The sequence below is a fragment of the Peromyscus leucopus genome, chromosome 14 (assembly GCF_004664715.2).
Source record: "Peromyscus leucopus breed LL Stock chromosome 14, UCI_PerLeu_2.1, whole genome shotgun sequence".
In the NCBI taxonomy this organism is placed as follows: domain Eukaryota; kingdom Metazoa; phylum Chordata; class Mammalia; order Rodentia; family Cricetidae; genus Peromyscus; species Peromyscus leucopus.
This window is the reverse complement of record NC_051075.1, coordinates 79,800,577-79,826,423: the sequence shown is the minus strand read 5'-3', so window position 1 is coordinate 79,826,423 and position 25,847 is coordinate 79,800,577. Positions and strand designations below refer to the sequence as shown.

At 55.5% G+C, this 25,847-nt stretch overlaps 1 protein-coding gene across 2 annotated transcripts; it reads right to left on the bottom strand.

The window, feature by feature from the left end:
- Positions 1–1,649: 1,649 nt before the first annotated feature.
- On the bottom strand, positions 1,650–22,474 carry Adss1 (adenylosuccinate synthase 1). Of its 2 annotated transcripts, XM_028883702.2 has the most exons (12): positions 22,201–22,474; positions 13,508–13,610; positions 9,675–9,737; positions 9,191–9,241; positions 8,786–8,852; positions 7,404–7,511; positions 7,194–7,275; positions 6,876–7,002; positions 6,221–6,375; positions 5,341–5,465; positions 3,499–3,596; positions 1,650–1,900 (listed from the first exon to the last, which is right to left on the bottom strand). In XM_028883702.2, the coding sequence occupies exons 1-12, from the start codon at positions 22,390–22,392 to the stop codon at positions 1,665–1,667; spliced, it is 1,407 nt and encodes a 468-aa protein (XP_028739535.1). In that variant the 5' UTR covers positions 22,393–22,474; the 3' UTR covers positions 1,650–1,664. The 2 variants fall into 2 exon arrangements, with proteins under 2 accessions (XP_028739535.1, XP_037066797.1); XM_037210902.1 differs by lacking the exons at positions 9,675–9,737; positions 13,508–13,610; positions 22,201–22,474 and adding an exon at positions 9,399–9,593.
- Between the last annotated feature and the right edge of the window lie 3,373 nt (positions 22,475–25,847).

The following is a 25,847-nucleotide window of genomic DNA, read 5'->3' as shown; positions in this document are numbered from 1 at the left end:
TACATAGAAAAAATAAAAAAATAATGGAGAAAAGGATATTCAGAAATCCTGCCTCGAGATCTGACACCGAACATATAGCAATAGTAAAACGCCTTAGGATACTGAAGCTGCCAGCTGCATCACCACAATGGTGTTCGACTGCGGAATGTGGCCATGCTGGCAATTCGGCATTGCTATCCTCCAAAAAACAAGACTGAGATACACACCATGACGAGCTAACCAAAACTAATGGACCTCCAACAACACGCAACGACACCATTTGAACACTGAAAAAAAAGCGAACAAAAAAGCAAAGAACGCACAAGTGGAAAGAGAGACAAATCGAACAACAAATGCCTTCTCAAGGGCTTCCCGGCCACGAGACAGCTCTGACTTAGCTCCGCGGCTTCCTTTAAGCAAATGAACATACCTGAGCCCTCGATCGCACCCAAAGCCAATATAGGATGCTAGCCTGGATGTATACCCTTAGCTGCCCATCCCCAACCCACTGAGGACCCGGTAGAGGTGCGAACCAAATGGGGCTCAACGTGACGCAAGACCATCTAGCCCCAACAAAACCTGCTCGCTGAGTTAGACAATGAGAAATCCTGTTCTTAAAAAGAGGAGACATTCATTCCTGCCGTCCTGAGGTGACTCCTGCAGGCTGTCCTCTGCATAACATGCACACACAGTACCAAAAATGTCCCTAACACTGCCATCTGTGCTTTCAGTCCCCTGGCAAAGGCTCTGTTTGATTCACCAATGGACCCACCGAAATATTCAATCAAAAAAAGTACAAACCTATATAATATAGAATTTTAATTTTTTTTGAAGAGTTTAATTTTCTTAGAGACAGCAGTTGCTCATTGTCAGCTTTGGAAACGACCTGTCCTCGCACTCACTCTGTAGACCAGATGCAACCCCGAACCTCACAGAGGCACCCGACCTCTGCCTACACGACTTAGCTGGAGCGGACAATAAACACGCAACAGTGACGCCCACACACCCACCGGAGTTGATTTAAAAAAAAAACTTTATCTAAATAAAATAAAGATGATAATGCCTGCCTGCCAACTATGCATGTATAAAGAGAAACATGAATACCAACTGTACCAAAGAACCCTACGAGCTGCTACCACAGGTCAGAAGAAAGACCATCGACGGCTCCCTTGAACCTCTGAGTGAGGCCCAGTATATAAGGATGGTCACTAAGACCTACCACGCTTGTGAAGATGGCGTATAGGCAGACAGCCACAAAACACATAGAGCGTTCCCGCGACCCGAAGCACAACAACAAAAGGCAAGCACTTCCAACCTGCCCAACCTAACAACCTATCTGCCCGAAACAGAGTACTCTCTAAAACTGCTATTGTATGATGAACCTCCTAATAAATGAAGTAGCATCATGCCACCAATGCATCGAGACAAGCCAGCACACCCCTCAACTATCATGTCCAGCACCCTATCCTGTCCTTCTCCTTGCCTGAGCCATGAGGTTGCAGCCCTGAGCCTTCTCTGGGTGACAGAGTAACCACAGTCGTAGGGCAGGTCCATCCTGCCTGCTTCTTTGCACCCGGAACTATATCCTAGGCAGGGTCACCGGGCCCCAGCCTGGCTGGAGCTGTGCAAGTGGCCCTCCCCAGATGGCACCTGTTCCCACCGCCACCTCTTCTTGTCTCCTCCATTCATGTGGTTACTACCTGGGGGTTCTTATTTCTCACCAGGCCTTGTGTTGGGATACAGGCCACTTGGGGCATCCAATGGTACCCACCTGGCACACCCAAGTGATTCTCCACGAACCGCACATAGCTCTGGGCCTGTGGGGGAAGGTCGTCCCACTTCCTGGCACCGGTGGTGTCTGCTTTCCACCCAGGCAGTGTTTCATACTCTACCTCCACCTTCTGCAGTATCTCCTGGTTAGCTGGGGTGGGAGAGAGTGTCGTCAGAAGGGTCCCAGAGGCTGTCCTGCTTCTGGGGATGGTTGTCTTCTGACCTAGTGACTCGGCAGGCAGGAAGCTGCCCTGCTGGCTTTTCGGCGTTGGGCAGTGAGCAGGGGTTGTAGTGGGTCTCAAACATTGGCTGTGCCCCTTCCAGCCAGGAAGCATGGCCCGTTCCCAGACACTGGCTAGCCGACCTGCCAGTGTCCACAGAATGTCAGTGGAGGAACTCTAGGGCACAACTGTTAATTATAAGAGACTCTAGAATCCCGAAGTCAAGGTATCCTTAAAGATATATGAATCTCGGGCTAGAGAGATGGCTCAGGGGTTAAGAGCACCGACTGCTCTTCCAGAGGTCCTGAGTTCAATTCCCAGCAACCACATGTTGGCTCACAGCCATCTGTAACGAGATCTGGTGCCCTCTTCTGGCCTGCAGTTATACATGCTGTATACATAATAAATAAATAAAATCTTAAAAAAAAAAAAAAGTAACATGTTAGCCAGTCATGCTAACCTGCTTCACTCTTAAAAAAAAAAAAAAAAAAAAAAAAAAAAAAGATATATGAATCTCTTCTTGCCTGGGACCCCCCAGCTCTGTGCTGGGGCACCATGGCTCATGGTAGATGCATCATTCCTTGCTAATGGAATATTCTGGATAGGCAGCCTCCTATAAGGGTTCTCAAGCCTCAGAGCCAGACAGTGTCTTACCTGGGTATATTACCACAGAGCCCAGAGCCACCAGCAGGACTCTATCAACTTGAAGGGTCACCCTTTCAAAGGTCAGGGGTCAGTAAGGTCAGAGGACCTGGCTTCAAGTATGCACAAGGCTCCCCCAGCTAAGGGGTACGACTGAGTCTAGGGCTTCCTGGGAGGTGACAGGCAAGAGGAGTTTGACTGTAATGTGCTGCAGAGGAGGGAGTCTCAGCTGATAAGATGTGCCTCTGATCTGAGGCTGAGAGGCATATTCCAGATGCACAAGAAACTAAAAGCCAGAAAAAGTGTTTAAGAAAAGCGTGTTTAACGAGGGACAGGACACATGGGTGCAGAAGTCAAGCTGGATCCTTGGGATGAGGATCCAGCTCAGGGGCCAAGCTCCTGTTAGCATAGGTGAGGCCCGGAGTTCCAGCCCCAGCACCAGGAAATGACAAAAGAAAAGAGATCCACCCACAGGGTCTCTCATCTGAAATGCGTTACGTTTTTATAGAGATCCGTGTTTTCAGAGCAGCTCATGACTCCTGACTTCCCGGGCTGTCCATCTCCCTGGAGGTGGGCCTTTCTGAGGCTGGTGAGGGGCCCCAGGAAGCTAGGGCGAGTGTCAGGGTGGGCTCTCAGCTGCCTTTCAGCCCTGTCCCAAGACATTTCCAAGCCACCAGAAGGCATGGAGTTTCCCAGAGATGGGCCAGGCCTAACCAAAAAACTGAGGGACTAAAGCCAGGCAGCTGCCAGTCTTTGGAGACAAGCAGTGGTCCTCAGCTTAGAGTCTAAGCCCCTCCCCTAGTCACCTCAAAATTAGTGGCTGTCTTTTCTAATGCGCAAGAAGTGTCCCCAATGGCCAGGAAAAACTCAGGCTCAACTCACATACCAGGGAAATAAGGTATCCTCTTCCCATTGAGCTTGTAGGAGATGCCAACTTTAATCTCACTCAGAACATCCAAGATGTCCAGCTTGGTCAAGGCCAGCCTGTACCCAAAACAAGATAGAGAATGGAGAAATAGCGTACCGTCATTGCTTCTGGTTTTCTCCTGCCCCTTCCTCCTGTTGTTTGCACTGGACACAGTAAAGATCAGGTGATTTCCCCCAAAAAATGCAGTCACTGAACAGGCTGGAGAGCAGGAACACCTACCTGCCTCTGGGCCTGAGTCCTGAATCTGCCGTTCATCCCCCTCAGCTGGAGCATTCCTGAAATCAGGGCTTTCTCTCTTGCCAGTGGGTGCCACCTCTGCCTGGGGGTCCTGCCATGTGTTCCCCGTAGCATGGGGCATGTGGGGCCTAGTGCTATGGGCATGGTACCCACTTTTCCAGGATGGATCTGCTTGAACACCGACCGCTCCAGAGCTGGGACAGGTGCAGTATGGCTGTGGCCTTCCTTGGCCTTCCTCAAAACTGCCTTGTGCTGAAGTCTCCCCCACCCCCCCCCCTTTTTTTTTTCTTTCTCCTTTCCACACAGGCTTCACAGATAATCTCATCCTGCTCAGGCAGGATGTGGGTTGCAGACCCTTGCTACCCTGCATCTACTTCACAAGGCCTCAGACACCTCACCAGCCACACAGTTAACTTCTAGCTACCTGTCAGCTCTGTTTCCACCCAGGAAGGCCCTGGTTAAGTCTTTCCAAAGCCAGCATAGACTTCCCAGTGCTGGTGGGGAAGGCTTGGCCCCCTTTCAGAGCTGGAGAAGGGGCAGGGAAGCCAACACCCTACAACACCTCTTTCCTTCCCAGGAAAAGGTCCTGAGCAATCAGACCTGCAGAGGCCCCCTGTGGTCCACCCTGTGCTCCCTGTGGTCCACCCTGTGCTCCCTGACACTCCTGGAGAAAATTGTAAGAGCATCCTTGGGGGCTTTCTCTTGCAGGCTCACAAAGGTGGGGGGCGATTGGGGGTGGGGCGCTGGGAAGCCCCTGCTGCTGCTGGAGGGATACCTTGCTTTAGGTCCTTACCCAACCTTGACCCCCACCTCTGCCTCCTGGCTGTGGGAGGATCCTTCATAGGGAGCCTTTCTCATTGGGGTTCTGTATTCACAGGACTGTTAAGTCAGCTCCTAGCGGCACGTGGGAGCTGTGGGGCTGGTCTGTCTCCCTGCTCTGCTAGAGGCATCCAGAGCCCTGCCTGCCTGTCTGCTTCTCCAACCCAGGCTTGTCCCTCCTCTCGGCTCCTCGGGGTTCCTCCTGTGGGATGGATCTTCTAGAAATGACAAGTCCTTCTGGCTTATAAACTACCACTGTACTTTGTAGGATGTCCCCGAGCCCTGCAGGCAAAGCCTGTAGCCATGTTTGGGCGTGCATGATAGGGAATGAATGCCAGGACACCCATCACCTCCACATCCTCCCAAACACGCCCTTCTCTGAAGCCTGCTCTGCTCAGGCCCTGGTCCTCCGCTCAGGATCACCCTCACCTTGCACTTGGTCCCACACCATGCTGAGCACCCGGCCAGCTCCACACTAACCCTCACATGACCATCACAGTGATTTGGGATTGGTCAGTATGGAAGAGTGTCCCTCTTCTGGCTTTATGTCTGGCCTCTATGTTACTCCCTGGTTGGCCTTGCTTGGGGGTGGGGCTTGGTTGGATGGAAAGACTCCATACATATGTTGTTGCCCTGGCCCCTGAGATGAGTCCCACTTGCCCTGTGGGCATTGGGATCAGGGAAGATCCCTATGTGATGTGGCTTTGATGACACCTTGATGCTAGTGTACAGAGGGCTGCTTACGCAGTGAAGCCGTTGACCATGTGAGCGTATCTTAGGATCATTAGGTCCAGCCATCCGCAGCGTCTCTTCCTGCCTGTGGTCACCCCCCACTCATGGCCACGGTTCTGTAGCAGATCTCCAATTTCCTATGTGGAAATAAAGGACTGTCTGTGCCCGCCATGTTGGGCACTGGCCAGGACAGGCGTGGTGTGTGCCCTGGCTTCCTCTCCTCTCCATCTTCCTTCCAGCTGAGGCAGACACAGGGCTTTGCTCCCCAGTTTGGCTCTGAGGAGGCAGCACTTTTCCCAGAACACCCCAGAAGCCCAGCCTGTTTGTGGGGCACAGGCAGCTCACCTCCCTTCCTCTTGTCTTAGTGTGGGCAGGTGAGGGTGGGTGGGGCCTTGTCCTGCAACTCAGGGTGGAGAGCAGGATTTATCCCCACACTGAAAATAGCCCCACCTCAGGCTCTCTCAAACACCTGCCTTTCCTGGGACAGGAGCTGTGACTCACCCAAATCAGGTGTCAGGGAAGGAAAGCCTGGAAGATTCTGAGGCCTCAGCGGCTCCCAGAAATGCTCCAAGGCTGGAGAGCTAGAGAGTTAGTGCTGAAGGATTCCCCCTTGTCTGTGGGCCTCACACACCGATGGAAACGGAGTTTCAGACACACGCACGCACGCACGCACGCACGCACACACACACCCCTTTTGTCAACTGTGTTGCTGATGGTGTTGGAACAGACTGTCCTTCAAAGCCTCTAACACCCTCACCTCTGAGCCTGTGCTGTAAAGAGATCCCACTAGGACATGGAGAATTGTTCAGTAGGGTCCCCTCAGCATGTCTGCAGTTCCACCTGACACCATGCAACCCCAAATATCCCACCCAACCTCTGTGCTGGAACTCACATTGATCTGCTCCGTGGGGAAGGCCCCAATGCCCACACGGGTGGTGTAGGCCTTTACCACACCATACACGTCACCTATGTTCTGAGGCGGGATGCCCAGGCCTGTGCACACGCCGCCCACGGTGCAGTTGGAGGAAGTCACAAAGGGGTAGGTTCCTGCAGGACAGAATAGTCAGTGGTTACCCATCACCCTTTGCAGATCCCAGGGACCAAGGTGCCTTCTCAGCAAAGGGCAGTTGGATTCCCTCTTTGGGAATCACCAGAGCCACCAGTAAGGGCCTATCCTGGGACAGTGGCCTACACAGGGTGCTGTATGGCTCACAGAGGAGCCGGTACCGAGGTGGCCTGGCCTCCCCCAACAAAGAGGGCAGAAGATTGGTATGCCTTGGGGCTGGGGACATGAGGTGCATGGCCTTGCCAGGCTCTCTTGTCCCACTTCTGGCCTCTCAGCCTCACCTCAGTTCAGCCTTTGGTGCTCCCTTATCTGGCTGAAGTTAGGCAAACAGGACAGTGGACTCATTGTGGTAGATACGGACAGCGTTGTGGCCTTGGAAGGTGGCCTGTGTCACTAAGCTGTTCCATGAGTTTTCATAGTCCCCGGCAGATACAAAAGGCCACATCTCCCCCAGGATGGAGCTGCCTGGTGGAGAACTCACCGAAATCAATGTCAAGAAGGGCTGCGTTGGCACCTTCCACCAGGATCTTCTTGGGGGGGCCATGGAGTGCCTCATACATGAAGTAGACACCGTCTCGAACCATGGGTCTGATCCGCTCAGCAAAGCCCTGAGAGGACCATGCAACCACATGAGGCTGCAGAGGGGCAGGGTTCACACAGCCCACGGAAACTGACAGCTGGCAGTAGTGCCCGCCTGGGGCTTCTGCGCTGGGCGGTGGCAGCCCCCTCGCCACACGGGGGAGGTCTGCCCCACCCCCACGTCCTCCCCCAGTGCCTGGTCCAGTGTTGGCCAGTTTACCTTGAGCCTTTTGAGTTGACCTTCCACATCTATGTCCAGGGTGGGGAACATGGACTGGTGCTGGCGGGCCAGGTTCTTGAATCTGTGCAGGCAACCCTCACTGTGACCCTCCGAGGGCCCACACTGGACCCGGGGGCTCTGTCTCCCATCATGCCCCCCACCACCTCTCCGTGTCTTCCCCCTGGGCCGTGAGACGGTGGGCCGACCTACCTGGTGGAAAACTCATCAAAATCCGACAGGAGGTCGCAGATGCGGAGGCCTGTCCGGGCGGCTTTGGAAGAGTAAGTTGGTCCAATTCCCTTCTTGGTGGTGCCAATGCTGAAAGACGTGGAGTGGGTGCTGCTGAGGAGGTCTGCTGACCCCGCCCACCCCGGCTTCCGGCAGACAGGGTCCCCCTCATGAATCAAGGCCAGAAGGGGAGAAGGGGACCGCCGAACAGCAGCAGTGGGGTCTGGGGACTCAGCTGCCGGGAAGACACCTGGACAGGTTAAGTACACAGCACCACGGTGCAGGGCAGGCGAGGAGAGCGCGCTGGCTTCCCCCGCCCACCTCTAAGCATTTGCAGTTGTGCTCCGGCTGCCCTCCTGCCCGGCAGCAAGAACACTGTGTGTGTGGCGGGGGTGTTGGTGCCACCCACCGATCCCTAAGGTCTGCACAGGTGACCCCAAGTCACGTTCTGCTGCCGCCTGTGTCTTGTTCTGTGTGTTCACGTGAGCGTGCCTACATGTGACTGCATGTGCACTGCGTGAATGGACCAGCGCAAGTGCAAGTACACGTGTGTGAGTGTGAACGTGTACACGCACACGTGCAGGCACACGCGCACCCATGCGTCACGTGCACGTGCAGATGCACACGAGTGCTCCTGTGGACAACTGTAGAAGCAAATGTGCCTTGACACGTATGCGAGCATGCATGTGCATCTGTGCAGCGTGTGTGTGTGGCCGTTGACTGCCTCCCACATGCCTCCCTGGCGTATCTGGAGTTTTAACAAACGTTTCTGAATGGACAAAAGTGCGAACATCACACAGGAAAGAGCAGGAATTGGGTGCCGGGGTGGTGGTTGTCGGCCAAGCAGGGGCGGTCAGGCCATGCCAACGCTTTTCATGTTTCCCTGAGGGATGTGCCCGCGGTCAGGGTGGCGCAGCTGTGGCGGGAGACAGCAATGGCAGCCGACCTAGTCAGCGTGTGAGCGCAAGGCCGGACTACCCTGCTGTTCTTGCAGGTGTTATTTTCAAGGGACCCTAAGTTGGCTGCTGGCGGCCCCCTCTCCTGCTCAGACAGGACCTGCACCGGGGCGCCAGCATGTGGAACTGAAGTTCCCAGGAGCAGGAGGAACGCGGGGGCGGCGGGGGGCATGTGGAACTGAAGTCCCCAGGAGCAGGAGGAACGCGGGGGCGGCGGGGGGGCATGTGGAACTGAAGTCCCCAGGAGCAGGAGGAACGCGGGGGCGGCGGGGGCATGGGGAACTGAAGTCCCCAGGAGCAGGAGGAACGCGGGGGCGGCGGGGCATGGGGAACTGAAGTCCCAGGAGCAGGAGGAACGCGGGGGCGGCGGGGGCGGGGGCGGGGGCGGCGGCGGCAGGAGGAACTCACTTCTTCCCCTCTTGCGCTTGACGCTGTACCTCCTGCAGCCCATCCACTGCCTGGTGGAAGTCAAACACTGTCGCCAGCAGCCAGCACACGGGCGGGAGAGGAGCAGAGCACAGAAGCTGGTGAGGGACCTCATTTTCTGAACGGTCTCAGAAGGGGTCAGCAGGTCCCCGGCTGGGAGCAGATACTGGGCTTTCCAGAGTCCCAGTCCCCACAAAGGAGGGGTAACCAAGTGTGACCCTGGCTTTGGCCTAGATCCTACCTCGAGGCTCATTAAAAAGAGTGAACTCAGCAGCATACGGGCCCAGGCAGGCCCTCCAGGGTCTCCCGAGCTCTGTACCAAGGGGCAAGGCTTCTGGATGGAGGGAGCAAGGAGGGGCCACCCCCAGAGCCTCATGGGAACCTTACCAAGGTGGGCCCGGTCAGAGATGATGAGTCGTTTCTCCCAGTCCTTCAGACCTGTGGGGACATGGCAGAGACCGCAGGTGTGTACAGGCCTAGGTGACAAGGGCCTTCCTTCCTCCCCAGCACCGCTGGCTTGAGTGTGCGCCCAGGTTCCAAAGGACCACGTGCATTGCACAGCATCCACAGCCCTGGCCTGCCACGGGCTCCTTACTGAGGTTTCTGGACTCTGAGCCCCAAAGACACCACACCCATGCTAGAGCTCCTGCTTCAGCCTCATTCCTGTACGGCCTGCCCACTGAAACTCCAGGGGCTGGAGATGCCACAGCAGTGGCCGACAGCCGCAGCTTTGGAGCCTCCGGGTTGCCCAGCTGCTGCTCCTTGGTGGGGACTCTGTTCTCTGCTCCCCGGAGCTAGCATGCAGTGAGCAGCCAGCTAGGACCTCACAGGCCGAGGGCCTGTGGGTGGGGCGAGGACACGGATGACCTACCTTTCTTCTCGTTCTTCTCCGCCTCTTCAAACAAGCCTGGCAAGTGGATGACCACACCATTGCCTGCAACACAAGGGGCAGAGTCACGTCCCAGGTCTCAAACATTTGTTTCCAATGGTGCTGGCAGATGGCAGGGGCCAGAGGCTCAAGTGCCAGACCGAGGTGACGGGTGAGAAAGGCCACTCCATCACACACAGCAGCAGTTACACTTGGGGACACTGGTACTGAGGACATGAGCCTTATGACCCACTTAGGTGAGGTCTTGAGGTGCCATGCTCATGAAGACAAAGTAGAAGAGCAGCTTCTGGAACCCGGGGGAAGTGGCGGGGGCGGGGCTCCATAGGGTGGGTGTGGGGAATGGGGAGTTCTGCAGTCAGTGATGCCCCCATATGCCTCTATCCTGGGGGTTCACCCAAAGGGGCTGAGCACTGGGCCTGCCCTGGTGGTGGCAGCAGCTTATTATAACTCACAAATCTTGAAGGCTAGCAAGACTTCCGGAGGGTGAGTGGATGAATACCTGTGGATGTCAGATGCTGGGATGTTTCTTAGTGTAAGGAAAGTGGGCTGTCAAGCCGGGGGCCTGGAGAACCCTCAAACACAGGCAAACAAAGGAGTGTCTAAGGAGGCTGTCCACCCAGCCTCCAGCTGGTGTGAGGCAAGGGCAGCTGTGGAGGTGGTCCTGGTTGGTTTTATTGTCAACTTGACAACCTAGAGTCGCCCAAGAAAAAGAAACCTCGGTTGAAGAACTCCCTCGATCAGATTGGCCTGCGAACATGTCTATGGGACATTATCTTGCTTGTTAATTGACGTAAGAGGGCCTACCTAGCTCACCGTGGGTGATGCCACCCCTAGGCAAGTGGGCCTGGGCTGTATAGGAAAGTTAGCTGAAGCTGGGTGTGGTGGGGCATGCCATTAATCACAGTGGTCTGGAGGAAGAGGCAGGCAGATCTCTATGGGTCGAGGCTAGCCTGGTCTACATAGCAAGACCCTGTCTCAAAAAAGAAGAGGATGAGGAGAAGGAAGAAAGGAGAGAGAGAGAGAGAGAGAGAGAGAGAGAGAGAGAGAGAGAGAGAGAAGAGAAGAGAAGAGAAGAGAAGAGAAGAGAAGAGAAGAGAAGAGAAGAGAAGAGAAGAGAAGAGAAAGACAGAAAGAGGGAAGAAAGCTGAGCATGAATGGTCCAGAAAGTGAGAAGTCCAGTGAACAGAGTTCCTCTATGGTTTTTGTTTCAGATCCTACTTAAGTTTCTGCCCTGACTTCCTTCAATGATAAACTGTGACCTGGAAATTAAGCCAAACAAACCCTTTCCTTCCCAGGTTGCTTTTAGTCGGAGTGCACTATCATAGCAACAGAAAGCTGACAAGGGTAGTGGCTATGTCTTCCGTGTGGAGACCTGGTGACCATGGCAGACCAGAACAGAGATATGCTGTGCTAGGACCTGATGCCAAGATGATCGTTAAAAAAACAGCCAACCCCAGGAGACTCCTGCTCCAAGTCAGCCTAGCAAGAAGTCCTCTCTCTAGCCCCGAGGAAGGAACCTAGATGCTACAGCCCCCTGCTCCTGCTGTTCCCACCCCACGTGTACCTCCAGAGCTAGCCTTCTCTGCCCAGCTCACCAGAACGCATTCTATCCTAAGGGGATGTGACTTTGCATCTGTTCAGTTGACCACCAGAACGGCAGGTTAAAGCCCATTAGAAGCATGAAGTGCACTTGGGAGGCTGAGGCAAGAGGATCACGAGTTTGGGACCAGTCTTGGTCACATGTCTCAAAATTCCAAATCAACCCAGTGCTCAGCATGAGGATAAGGAATTCAAGACTCAACTTGGCTTTGGAGCAAGTTCAAGACTGACTTGGGCTACAGAAACCCTGTCTCAAAAAGCAAAGCAAAGAAAGACAACACCACAAATCTAAGCTACCACCTAAATGACGATAATTAGCATTAATAGCGGGTGAGCTGACAGAGAGAACCCAAAGCATTCTAATATCCCAAAACATTCTGAAATCAACTGTAGTAGCCTCAAAATTGTACCTTTACAGCAGACAATTAAACATGGTTATTGTATTTTATTTTATATGTGTGGGTATTTTGCCTGCATATGCATGAACATGTCTGTGTACCATGAACATGTCTGGTGCCCATGGAGGCTGAAAGAGGGTGTCAAGTATCCTGGAACTGAAGTTACAGATGGTTGTGAGCTGCCATGTGGGTGCTGGGAATTGAACCTAGGTCTTCTGGAAAAGCAGCTAGTGTTCTTAACCGTTGAGCCACCTCTCCAGCCCCTACAGTGGATAAGTTTTATAATGTGCAAATTATAATTCAATAAAGCAGTTCCATTTATTGAAATGACATAAAAATAAGAAAATAGGAACAGTGGCATGGAGAAATGTGGACCCTAAAGTTTCCGAGACTCCTACCAGCACCCTGGGAGCTGTGCTTTATCGTAGAAAAACAAACATGGAATCTTCAGAGTTAGTCCACACAGCTAGAGACAGAGGCTCGGAGGGGAAGGTGGCCTTGCTGAAGGCCACGTGACATGCCGGTACAGGGTCTGGACTGAAGAGAGCCAAGCAAGCAGAGACCACCATTGCTCCCAAGGAGGAATCCTATGCCAGCCTCATGAGGTTGGCCATGGCATGGGTTTGGCAGAGGGAGGTGGGACACCAGTCCAGATCAGAGTGACTCAGAGATTACACAAGCCACGGTGAACACAAAAGGTCACCCAAATGCCACAGTATCTTGAAATAACCCCACAGCAGAGACAAGGAGTGTCGCAAGCTGAGGGTCAACACAAGCTGGTGCTCTTGCCGAGCGGCTGCTCCGGGCGCCCTTTGTGACGACCATGGCATCTCTGCTCTTGAGTGAGCTCCCAGAGAGCTGCCAGCCTCTCTCCAGTTGTTGGTCCCCAACCATCCTCTGGGCTAGGCAGCACGTGTCCTGGGTCACGTGCCTCTCCATGGTGTCGCCTTGTCCCACCAAGGAGGCTTCTGGAGGAGGTAGAACCAGGCTGGCAGGTTGTTTCCTGCGGCCTTCCCAAAGGATGGACAGCACCCCTGGCCGGCCTCTCCACTCAGCACACAGGTAGACAGGCCAGCTCAGTCGCTGGGGCTCCGCACATCACCCCTCTCCTGGCTCTGCACTGGGAGGGCTAGGGACCGTGTGTACTTGAGGGGAGGAGCTCTAAGACGTCTGAGCTCCGACTCTACCCACCCCAGCCCTACCTTGCAGATTTCCTTCCTCTGCTCCTACACAATGGGCCAGACCCGTGCTATCCGCTGGCCATGGACAGGCCGTACCTTGCCTTTGCTTCCTGAGATGTGGGAGTCAGATAAGCCACAAGCATGTCAGTCAGAGCTACAAGAATGAGGACAAAGGGGGCTGTGGGGGAGACTGAAGGGGGCCCTCTGCAGCACCACCTAGAGAGACCAGGGGCAGGGACACCTCATCAGGCATCTGCAGCAGCCAGGTAGCATCAGGAAATGTGCCCAGGCTGTTCCCAGGCTCATGTGCTCTGAAGGCACAACTTTGCACACTCACTTCCACACATGCAAATACACCCATATACATGAACTTACACACACACACACACACACACACACACACACACACACACACACACCACACTGCTCTGTGTGTTCCACAGTGCTTCCTACACCCTCTGACTCCTGGTGAGAACAGGCTCTGAGGACAATTTCTGGGTAGGGAGCTCCAGGTGAGCACACAGGGCAGGCAGGCCGAGGTCCAGCCCTGGGGTTTGTATAATGAGACTCCCCACGCTCTCCATACACACCGGGATCCTGGTTCAGGAAGTCAGGCTGAGGCTGGCGGGGCACTCACCGATGAACGACACGGCCTTGGTGTTGATGATGCCGCTGGGGAGCAGATGGAAGTCATACTCCTTGCCGTCCACTACCACTGTGTGCCCGGCGTTGTTGCCGCCCTGGGAACAGAGACTCGGATGAGCGGCTGGTACCCGAGTGTTGAAGCCGATCCCACAGGGGCCTGCCTAGCACCCCAGCCTCACTCCAGACCACCTCTCTCCCTACACGGTGCTTGAGGCCCCAGGGTTGTCCAGTGGTAGGGCTTGGGCAGTACAGGTCAGTGGTCAGGGCTTTGGGTTGAATTAGTGTCTGATTCTGGGGATTCTCTGGCCCAGCCTGGTCCCTGGACTCAGTGCAGCCTTGGCAGGTGGACCTTGCTGAGCACTCTCCCCTCTCCACAAGGAAGTAATGAGGACTTGAGGACCAATTCCTACGGAAAACACAGACCCAGACCCCACAGTCCAGCTTGTTGCCCTCTTCAGCAGGGCCCTGTCCTGGGTGAAAAGGAAAGGAAAAGGTGGTTCCTAGGTCACCCTGTTCCAGGGAGGCTCCTTCCTTTTGGAATTCAAGCTGACAGGGTAGGCCAGCCGGGACAGGGTTTTCAGGGTGGGGAGAGAGCCCAGCATCAAGGCTGGTCTTCGGGTTCCACCATCCTTCTTCCATTAGTCAGCCACCTGACCAGAAGCACACAGCTCCAGACCCTGGACACTGCGCCCTCAGGTTCCCAGAGACTCATGACATAGGCTGCTGATGGCATAGAAAAAATAGAGGCCTGTGGTGGTGGGTCACCAAAGCTTTCTTGCCTTTGACTGTGGCAGCCTGTCACTCACATGGGGTGGGGGGCGGGGCTGCTTAGCAGGTCACTGCCCAGCAGGAACTTGTAGTCTGCATGTGCTGGTGGGTGGGTGGGGGCAAGGCGCAATGGGAAAGGCTGAAGCCATGAATAGGCAGAAGGGCCACACTACATGATGCCTGCAAATGGGCGCACGCATTGGTATAGTGAGTGGCAGACTCAGTTCCCAAGATGATTTGATGTCCTCTAAGCCAGGCCCCTGATACCCTGCATGTGGTACTTCTAGAACAGTGGTTCTCAACCTTCCTAATGCTGTGACCCTTTAATACAGTTCCTCATGTTGTGGTAACCATACGATTATTTCATTGCTACTTCATAACTATAATTTGCTACTGCTATGAATCATAATGTAGATATCTGATATGCAGGATGTCTGATATGTAGCCCCAAAGGGGTTGCGACCCACAGGTTGAGAACTGCTCTGGACAAACCGTGGTCAGGCTTTCAAAGGCCAGTAGACGTATGGCCTGCAGTACCAAATTCCACCTGCAGACGGCACTGTGGTCCCCCTAATTGTGCAACAGGGCTCAGCACTTGTGTTTGGCCTCTATAGTCAGTAAAGGTCAACCCTTACTGAGCTCACTTCAGCCTAGGGACCCTGAAGCACAGCTCCAGACCAGCTCCCTGCCCCCTCTCCCAGGCGACACACAGGTCAGGCGCATGTCACTTTGTTTAGCTGGCTGATAGAGCGAAGGCGTTTTCAGCTCCCACACATCTTTCCCTCAGTGAAGGTTCACCTCCCTTTGTGACCCCCTGTTACTCACAACGTGATGGACAGAGTCATGTCTGCCAGGTCCTCTGCTGAGGCAGGAGGCAAAGAATGCTGCTGCTGAGATCCTATGTAAGGGGCTCTCCCTCCAAGGACTTCATTTTCCACACGTTTTAGGAGCAGGCCCCAGGCCCGTATGCCTAAGCTTCCTGTTCCTTGCTTGCCCTCCCGTGAGGCTTATTACCATGGATGACATCAGATAACATCGATGGGTCAACTAGAAGCCAATTTCCTGGCACCGGCCCCGGGCACCCAACTGTTAGGAAGGTACACTGTGCAGTCTGTTCCGAAATCTCCGAAACACAATTCTGCTGGAGCTGTTTGCCATGTAAAGGGTAGGAACCGTCTGGGAGGCTCCTCAGTTTAATGTGACTTGCAGGGAGCTCCTGATCTTTGAGTGGCTCCAGACACGTGAGGGTACCTCCTCAGGAAACCAGAAGTGTGTGGCAGCCTGGCCTTACAGGCTCTGTGAGCAGGTGATAGAGCAGGATCGTGACAGATATAGTGTTAGAAGGTAATCTGCAAGGGGAAGGGCCCAGAGGGGCTGCTGGGAAGAACAGAGACTTTGTGGGTGGGGCATGAAGGAGGTGGGAACTGAGGAAGATACCTGCAGCTCCGGCTTTGAACTTGCCATCAGCTGGGCACAGAAGATGCCTGTGTCCTGCCCCTGAGCTTGTGAGGTCAGACCATCAGAACGGGGACAGGCCCACGAGGAACCTCTGGAAGCCTTGGGGTCTGGAGACTCCAGCCATGTTCCGCTTTGCCACAGCAGATGCAGAATTGCCTCCACCCCCTTTTGGTTCCCAAAATATGTGAACACCCACAATGCTGTTTCCTGCCCGAGGCAGTTGAGGTGGTCTCCAAAAGGAGATGGGGAAACTGAGGTCCTAAGAGAAGACAAGCTTGCAACAGAGCCTAGAGTGATGAGCTTTTCTTGGCCTGGCAGGCCTCCAGGGACAGCAAGGTGGCCAACCTGCCTTCCACCGTGGCTAGGTCCAGGGAACCGACACCCTAGTCGGGATGCTCTGTCCCACCCTCTCTTTGAGTGCCCAGGGCCATGTCAGCTGGCTGGAGAACACAGACAGCAAGCACCCGTCTGTCTGTGTTGGGGTAAACACTGGTGCCTAGGAACAGGCGTGAGCATCATGGGCCAACAGATATCAGATGACCTCGGCGCCAGTGTCCACTGCAACACCCAGGCATCAGCCACAGGCCATTGCTAAGACACGTACCATCCTGGGACACCGGGCTCCCAGCAACCCTGTGGAGCCCAGGGTGACAGTCTCCCTCTTCCCATTGAGGTCTCAGGCTGACAGGCTGCCCAGGGACAGTTGGTGGAGACAGAGACAAGTCCTCCCATGCCTTCTTTGGCTTTACTAACCCGGTCCAGACATTCAATAAAATGTGGGCATGACGGGAGTCACCAACCCCTGAAAATGTGGGGGACATTCAGACCTGCCTGGTATAACAGATTACACTTGGCTCCCATGAGCGAGGTGGGGTGAGGAGAAGCGAGGTCAGCTCTGTTTCTGAGGCTCAGCAGCCCCCTTGCATGGGCAGGCTCTTGAGGACCCTGTGGAGATCTTCACGAGTGAGGAAACACTACCTGTGCCACTCCCAGCTCCAGTTCTGGGGGATGGAGAGGTGTGCCAGCCTCAGACTGCTCGAGGGCATCTTAGAGCTCAGGATCTCACTGACCCCCCAGTACGGGGAAGAGTCCAGCAGTGCCCAAGTGGGCACTAGCCAATGTATGCTGGGAATAACCCAAAGACCTGCTGTAGCCCTGCCCTACTGTGGGAGGCATCTGCTTAGAATGACCACTGTTGCTGAACCCTAAGGAGGACCTGAGATGTCAGAGTCAAGCTCTTGTTCAGACCCCTTTCCTGGAGGTCCAGTGGAAGATGACCAGCTGCCCTTGTTTGCAGGTGGATGCCAAGCATCTGGGTACAGCCTTCAGGGTCCATCAGCAAGGGCAGCTCCTCTCCACTTACTGTGTAAATAGTGTGGAACAGTGTCCTTGGAGGCATGGTCGCCCACGGTACATCATGACACCTCTCACCACTGGCCAGTTAAGGGGACATGGACAGCTCAAAGCACATACCTCGAGATACCTGTACCACAGGGGCTCAGACCAGGCTGCAAGCCCAGCATCGGGGGCATCAAGGAGCCTGGTGGGCACAGTAGCACTACTTGGTGCCTCCAGGCTCCTCCCAGGATTTTCTCCACAACGTAATTCTGAGGCCCCTGTGTACACTGAAATCCCCCCAGCACCCTTTGACAGCCTGGCTCATCACCCAGAACCCCCAGGCCCTGGTGTCCAAGAGTTTAAGACAAGAGATCTTTGTCTTGGGCAAACAAAGAGGGACCAGGACCAAACCAGATTCTGTTCCAGATCAACTTGGTCCGGACCTCGGCTTTGCCCTGTAGTTGTGACCCAATATCTCCAGTGTGAGGCTGGGAAGGGTTCTGGGTGCAGGCCCTGTAGGGGCACCCTCTGAATGGGCTGCATATGCAGTAGTTGTGGACACATACTGCAGAAACCAACACTCATTTCCTCTGCCTACCCATGCCTACCATGTAGCTGGAGAGCCTACCTGCCCCCACAGCCCTGAGCTCCAACCCCAATGTCCAGAATGCTCTTCCTACAGCTATCCATCTTGTGGACATCTGGACACAGCTCCTGACTATCCAGGGCCCTGTCAGCGTACAGACCTAAGCTGAACAGAGGACCTCAAGATTGGATACAACGAGCTGTGTCCTAGCATCTCCTTCTAGGACAGACCCACGGCCCGGCTGGGCAGAGACCCGAAATGGACCTTCCTGCCCAGCTGGACTGCTCTATCCAGGAGACCTGTGTGTGAATGCAGAGCACCTAGAGCACATCTCTGAGGTTCCCTTTAGCCTCTCTTCTACTTCTGTCCTCTAGGCCAGAACCTTCCTTCCCTTGCAGGTCCTTGGACAGGTAGCTGTGGCCTTTGCCCTCCACCAGGGGGTGCTCTGGGCTCCTGCCTTCCCAGCCCTTCTCATTCCCTACTCTGGTCTAATATCTACAGGCCCCAGGTAGGGTACTATGAGATGGCTGAGATAGTCAGGAGACCCCTGTCCTCACGGACAGTAGAGGAGGGCTCTGTGTGAATGACATGTGCTAGTGTGTTGTGCACCCAAGGGACAGGCTAAGGAACAGGTGTTTAGCTCCCAGGGCCTCTGCAGCGCTGGGTTCCGGTTTTCCTTAGCTCATCCCCAACTCTTCCAGCATCTGCAGGGGTTTCTCCACACCACAAGCTGTCCCAGCAAACATCTCCCCTCTGTCCACTCTGGCTGTCCTTCAGGCCTTGTATGGAGTAGGTGCTAAGTGCCTGCAGGACTGAGCCTAGTTACTAACATGTTACAAGCTCCACAGTGTGGTCATTGTCGTGTTCATGTCCATGCCTCCTGCCCTGCTACCTGCCCTGTGCCAGAGGAGAGGGTTCCATAGATTTCTAACCTGCTGATGTCCCTTCCCTCATGGCCCACCTTCTAAGGGCCATTGGGGGGGGGGTGCATGTCAAAGCCCTCACTTCCTTTCCATATCCGCTCACAGACCTACAGCTCACTTCTTCCCTTGTAGGGAGGAATAGGTTTGGGCAAGAGTGTGAAGGTCCTGCCCAGGGTGATGTGGAGCTGTGTGACCCTGAGCATCCTCTCCTGGAGATATTGTTTGGCCATCAAAGCCATCAGCAAGTAGAGCCATGGAGAGGCCTGCTTCTGGGATCAACACCAGGCATTCCCAGCACAAAGCAGTGGCTTCCCTTACCTGCCAGAGGCCCCTGGAGCAGCCTGGGATCCAAGGCCACACATTTCCCTTGGAGAAAGCGCCAGCGCACCTGCAGATTGCAAGGCAGGTCCTGGCGCAGAACTTCGGCTCTACGAGTGCTACTCTGCTGGAGAAAACCGTGGGACTCAAGGCCTGTGGTCACCGCCATGGCTGTTTAGCACTGCTTGAGGCCAGCCCTTCCACAAGGGTGACCTCAGCTGGACAGAAGTCTCAGACATGGGAACGGTATGTGGGTTCATGGTGAAAACCAAGCAAGCCCCCAAAGCTGTCTAGCACTGAGCATGACCAGATGACAGTGCCCTAGCACCCTGAGGGGTCTGACTCTCCAACCACATGGAAGGAGAGTTTTAAATATCAACAGGCCTGCATGGCAGCCTGGCAGTGCCAGGCAGGGTGCCACAAGTATCAGAGAAAGAGTATTTATGAGGATGGAGGAAAGAGTCTAGACGAGCAGTGGGATGCATCAGGAGATGGTGGCCAAGATGCCCACGAGGTAACACATACATTGGACTCATCTGATGGAGCAGCTGGACACAGCTGGACAGTCAGGCAGCAGAGAAGGAAACATGGAGGACACAGAAAGGGGAAGCCTGGGCAGAGGTGCCCGGGACTCCAAGGAGGAGGAAGAGAGAACAAATCCCCCAGCACAAGAGGCAACTGATGGACTGGAGCTGCAATATACCCTTGAGCAGGAGACCAGGAGGACTTGCTTGGAAGAGGATGAGGGGTGACAGATGGAGTGGGGAGCCAGGGAGGAGGACAATGCAGCCCCAAGCAGCCTCAGAGATTCAGGGTGGATGAAGGATGCTCTCAGGGTCAAGAGCAGGGCTGGGGCATGAACCATGTCAGAGCAGGGACCTAGCGGCAAAGAAAAGAAGCAGGCAGGACCCAAGGCCAGAGGTGCTAGCTGGAGGGTGCTCCTGGGGCTCAGCATTGCCTTCTGCCCCATAGACCCCAGTTAATTGACAGAAAAGCAGGAAGTAAGGGCAGCTGTCAGGGCTGTGCAGAGTCAGAACCCAGCATAGGTGGAGAGCTGCGCAAGTGTCTGCGGCCACAGAAAGGCGTGGAAGCCGGATCTGGAGGCTAGCCCTGTCAGCATGGAGGGTTAACAGATTGCAGAGGCAAGACCCGTGCCTGCCAGAGATCAGGGTATCCCTGGGGTCACAACTGCCACTTGGAGCAGTGATGAGCCCAGGTGCTAGGCCAGGTCATTCTTTAGGAGCCCAAGGAACCAGTAGCCTAGCTGGCGGTAACCTTTTGAAGTAGCCAACTTGCTATGGGGGGAATCTGATTTGCGATCTTGTCCTAGCCAGTGGGTCCAAGGCTTCGTGCTGGCCCCTGGAACCTTCACTTGGTTCATGCACCCATCCAAAGTCAGGGGCAATTTGCCTAGACCCCCACCCTGCCGGCCTCTGATCACAGAGGGCTGGCCATGGGGACATAAGACCGGGGAAGATGTGGGAGGCCAGTGGCAGACCAAGGGGAGGGACAGGAGCAGGAAGCCAGGGTCACCAAGTGCTTGCAATGACCAGGGATGGGAATCCATGGAAAAGGGACTTGAAGTGCCTTCCAGAGGGGGCTGAGTGGGGCCCGAGGGAATCTGGCTTAGCTGCCTTCTCCATGGAGTCAGGGGAAGGCAGGCAGGCAAGTCTGTGCCATCATGGCAGCTTATGGTAAAGGCTACAAGGGACCCAAAGGGATAGTTAGTTTCATCCCACAACTCTGAGCCTCAGTTTCCCCACCTGTAAAGGAGCTTTGTCAGAGGCTCCTGACCTGCAGTGTAGAGACTGGAAAGGAGACATGTCTCAGCTCCCATGTTCTCCGGGGAGCACCTGTCTGTCTGGATCTGCTGAGGAGTCAGCCGGGAGGGAGAGAAGGCCTGTCTGAGAGGATGGTGTGGTCCAGCTGGCTCTCATCTCTGCAGGTCCTCACAGGTAATGGGGATCTGGGCCTGGCATGTTGGCCTGGGCATAGAGCGGGGAGGGACCATCCCCTCCAGAACTGTGTCCACAGCTGGAAGCGGAGCCTGGGGCCATCAAGGCACACCACGGGGCTTCTCGGTCAGTGCTGACCAGAACCAGCACGTTTTATGGAGAGGCTGTAAGCACTCAGGAGCAAATGGCCCCGGGGAAGGGTGGCGGCTGTGGTGCTGGGACACTTTGGAGAGAGGGACTACAGAGCTCGGGAAGTATGCATACACACAGCTGGACAAAGCATGCATGGAGCAGGGGTCCAAGGCCTGTCCTTAGGACCTGGAGACTTCAGGAGAGAGGGGTGACCAGGGCAAGAGAGTGGGCTATCTCCCCATTTTGGGGAAAACTTTCCAGAAATCCTCATCCCCCGCTGGGCAGGTGTGGTCCAGAGAGCCAAGCTCTGCCTCCTGAGCCCACAAGCCTGAAACTCCTGCTCTGAGTTCCTCAGGAACTCAGCAAGAAAGCCACAGGACCAGGTAGAAGAACTCCAGCAGGTGTCCCACCTCCGTTTAGGTCAGCAGCATTTTGGAAGTGTGACTCCAAATCCGGTCATGACAGGGTATGTTCCCTCAAACTGAGCCCTCGGGGCTAGAGACGACAGCCCAGAGGCAGTGTGGTGGCAGAGGCAGTGTGGCACCACCAGGAACCTAGGCTACTAGCCAAAGGAGAGTACCCACCCACTGTCCGGAGTCAGAACAAATGTGGGTGCTCAGAGCAGTTTGCAGCTGGCCTGTCTGGGGCCTTCTCTGAGCACTACCAGCCACTAGGTCACCCTGCCCGGAAATCTGTGGCTCCTCCTTTTCCCACGTCAGCCAGGACCCCTTTGAACTCTGCTTCAGGCCCCTGCCCCTGCCCTTCTGCTGGGCGATAGCCTTATCCTGGCTGACTCACCAGGGCCACCCCTAGCCCAGAAAGCAGCTCACAGCCCTTGCTGCGTCTTAGGGGACCTTGACTCACCCCAGTGGGGCTCTCCCCACCAGAGGGCCCACCGTCACTGCCCTGGAACGCCCTGCCCCTGAAGATCCCATGTCCCCTACTCAGCAACTTATATTTTTAGCTCAGGCCCCTGCCATTGCCCTGGGGAGGGGTTGGATGGGTGGGGGCACAAGAGCTTTGTGTGAGAGGGGGTGTGTGTGGGGAGGAAGGGTTTAGTAGGGGAAGGGGAAGGTGCTCCTGGAGGGGAGGAATCCAAAAGGCAGTGACCCACTCAGGGCACAGGAGGACAGGGTTCGTCTGGTTCCCAGGGAAGGGGAGAGGCTCGCTGGGCGGGTTGGGGAGGGACTCGGCGCCTGGCCCGCACCTGGCAGCGGCTGACGATGTCGGCGTCCGTGGCCAGCAGGTCCACCACCTTGCCTTTGCCCTCGTCCCCCCACTGCGCGCCCAGCACCACGGTCACGCGGGAGCCTGTCGCCGCCGCCTCCTGCTGTAGCCGCCCCCGCTTGACTCCGCCCGCGCCGGGGGGCCGGTCGTTGGAGGCTCGGGTCCCCGACATCCTGGCTTACTTAGACGGTCCGCTGCGCTGGGCCACAGGAGAGCCCGCCGCCGCCAGCGCTCTCGCACCATTAAATGCGGCCGCCTAGAGCTGGGGGCGGGCCGGGGGCGGGTCCTGCGCGTGCGGTGACGCGCCTGGGTGACCTGCGGCCACAGCTCCCCGCCCCTGTCGCTGTCGTAGTAGGTGGCGCGCGCTTAGGGCGCAGACGCCCCGACATCCAGGGGCGCGAGGTGGGTCAGTGCTGTGTGACCTGGACGCTACCTCTGCCCCCTGGCTTGCCAGGCAGGACTAGGGTTTGGGATTGCAGGAACTGCGAAGGTGGCTGGCTGTCTTTTACCCGGCAAGACACTGTTAGCAACGGCAGAACTACAGACGCGTCCTTGCCGCTAACCTGGAGGATCTGCCCGCGGGATCTCCTGCTGTGCGGCGGTAAATCTCAAGTCCATGACTGGGCGCTGGTCTCCTGAGGGCCACCCAGAAAGTCACCTTAGCTGAGGACAGCCTCTCTCCACCGGGCCACATAGTCACCCCTCCCGGCCCAGGACATGCTGTGGAGGTGGCATGCTGCTCTGGACTCTCCAGTACCAAGTGTAAGATGAAGCACCCCCAACCACCCCGGTCAGAGCAACTTCAGAGACACAGGAGCAGAACAGGGTTCAGGTTTCCAAGAGACCCACACCAGCCTTCAGCGGCACCGGCCTCTGCCACTCCTGGGCGCCCACCTGGGTGCACTGCCAGGCCCTGCCCTAGCTCAAGTCAGTCTAGGCTGGAAACAGGGACAAAGGAAGGCCCTCCGGCTGGAAGGACTGCCCCACCCCCTGGTGGGGGCGGTCATGTGTGCTTCCGGAGTGTGCTGACTGACTCCTGGACAGGTTCATAGAACCATCAGTCAGGCTCCTTGTAGTCCTGTCACAAGACCAGGGAGACTTGACACACCCTCTGGGGGCCTGTCCCCCGCCCCCTAGCTTGGGGGAGAGAGGTTGTTCCCAGCCAGCCCCAGCCAGCCCCAGCCAGCCCCAGCCACACTGCGGCTCCCTCCCTCCTACCTCCCTGGCTGTGCAGGTCACTGTAATCTGTGTCCCTGTTTTACACGGGGACAAAGATACTTGCCCTCCTTCAGTTGGGTGAAGCAGTCAGGGACTTGAGTCTGGACACGACCTCCAGAAGAGAGCTACAGCCTTTACTGGCAGATCCGTATCCTTGCCTACCTCACTCAGCGCCACAGGGGTGAGGGGACAAGCTGATGGAAGTGGGATGGATGTAGAGTTAGTGGTTCAGGCCAAGACCTCCCGAGAAGCGGCTGGGGCAGGCAGGAATACCCGAGAAGGGCCGATGCATGTCCAGTGGAGCAGACAGAAACAGCAGGTGCAGGAATGGAGTGGGGGTGCCCAGGAGAGGACAGGGGTCATGGGAGGTGGGGTGTGGAGCACAGGTTTCTGAGGAGGGAGGGAGGGAGGAGAGAGGCTAGCAGAATGATGCAAGGGTTAATGAGTTTTGATTCCAGGTGAGAGAGATTATGAATTAACAACGCCTATGTTGAAGCAGGGCTGTGGGGGTGCATGCCTGAAATCCCAACACTCAGGAGGCAGAGGCAGTCGGATCTCTGAGTTCAAGGCCAGCCTGGTCTACAGAGCAAGTCCTAGGACAGTCAGGACTACACAGAGAAACCCTGTCTTGAGAGAGAGACAGAGACAAAAGAGACAGAGACAGAGACTGCCCATGCTGAATGTCACTTTGGTCCCTGTCTTGCCCTTGCCCTCCGGGAGGTTGCTGCAAGCTGCAAGGGTCCTGGCTCCCTCTCCTGGGGTCCCGGGGAAGAGGCATGGGTTGGGGCTCAGAGGGATCTACTATGGAGGCTTAGGTGGGTCCTGGGGCACTGACTCCCCTAAGCCTGGGACTATAAATAGCCAAGGGCCCAGAGGGGGGGAAGGCTTTTCTAAAAATACCTTCACTCAAGCTCAGCAGCTGGCCCCCGACAGTCACACGGCTCAGCCGGAATTAGCACCCCCACCGAGCCCGTTCCAGGGTGGTGGGCCGCTCAGCAGTCACTAAGTTTGAGGGGCTCTGGCTTTGCAGCTCTGTGACCTCGGACAAGTGGCTTCAACAATGTCGTGCATGGCCTTAGGGGGAGGGTGTGTAGACATAGCACCACCTATGGCTCCCTCTGGGCTGGCAGGAGACCATGCCTCACAGACACCTAGACACCGACAGTCACTGCACATGAACTGGCACCCTGAGCCTGCAGGTGCCAGGTGCTTCAGAGCTGTCACAGGGCGGGCTTCCCCCCGCATCTGTTAGCCACTAGGCTGGCTTCCAGCGGGCAGTGGGGAAGGAAGGCTGGGGGAGCAGCTGTCTCCAGGTCGGGGACATGCTGGCCTTACTTGAGGCTCCTGCAGATTTGACTGATGGGGCAGGCATTCTAACTCTACTTCAAAACTCAGCTTTACTTCAGTATCTGGGAGCTCCAGAGTGAGAAGGCAGAGTTAAGCTGCTTAGAAACAATAGCCCAGGGGGCCAGCACCATGGTTTGGATAGTAAAGGCACTTGCTACCAAACCTGGCAACCTGGGTTCCACCCCCTGGGTCCACATGGTAGGAAAGAACAATTCTCCAAGACTGTCCTCTGATCTCCACATGTATGCTGTGACAAACATCCCCCACCCCCATAATTAATAAAGATTAAAAATATCCCTGGTGGAATAAGGCAGCAGCTTTGGAAAAGTCTTTACAAAGTTAAACATAGGCTCAGCCTGCAGCCCAGGTGTGTGTGTGTGTGTGTGTGTGTGTGTGTGTGTGTGTGTGTGTGCAGCAGAGATGGAAACCGTCTCCTCCAGGCCAGCCTGCAGTGCTGCTCTTAGCGACATTTGCATACCCTCACATGGAATGGCCTCCATGCAGAGGCAGTTGAATGGAAAAAAGAAACACAACCCAGCCACATCACAGAATGTGACTCAACCGTGAGATGTGAAACACTGCTCCCACAAACCTCGAGAACAATTGGAAGCAGCCAGTCACAGAAGAAAATGTGTTCAATGCTTCCATTTATGACATGCTTATAGTGAGCCAACCCTGAGGAAGCCAGACGGTAGGGGCAGGGCCAGAACTGTAGATGCTCATGGGTATGAAGGGATTCTGGGGTAATGGAAAACTTTGATCATAGATTTTTTGTTTGTTTGTTTGTTTTTTGAGACAGAGTTTCTCTATGTATCCCTGACTGTCCTGGAACTCACTCTACAGACCAGGCTGGCCTCAAACTCACAGAAATCAGCCTGCCTCTGATTCCCCCCACCCCACCCTGCAGTGCTGGGATTAAAGTTGTGTGTCACCACACCTGGCTTGATCATGGATTTTTTAAAAAATATTTTATGTATATGAGTTTTGCCTGCATGTATGTCTGTGCACCATGTGCGTGCCTGTTGCCCACAGAAGCCAGAAGAGAGCATCAGATCCCCTAGG

Coding starts and splice junctions, on each gene's coding strand:
- Adss1 (XM_028883702.2), bottom strand. CDS start 22,392: ATGTCGGGGACCCGAGCCTCCAACGACCGGCCCCCCGGCGCGGGCGGA. Junction 7,276..7,403: donor TTTGATGAGTTTTCCACCAG/GTAGGTCGGCCC, acceptor TTGCCTGCACAG/ATTCAAGAACCTGGCCCGCC. Junction 3,597..5,340: donor ATGGTCAACGGCTTCACTGC/GTAAGCAGCCCT, acceptor TTTTGGGTACAG/GCTGGCCTTGACCAAGCTGG.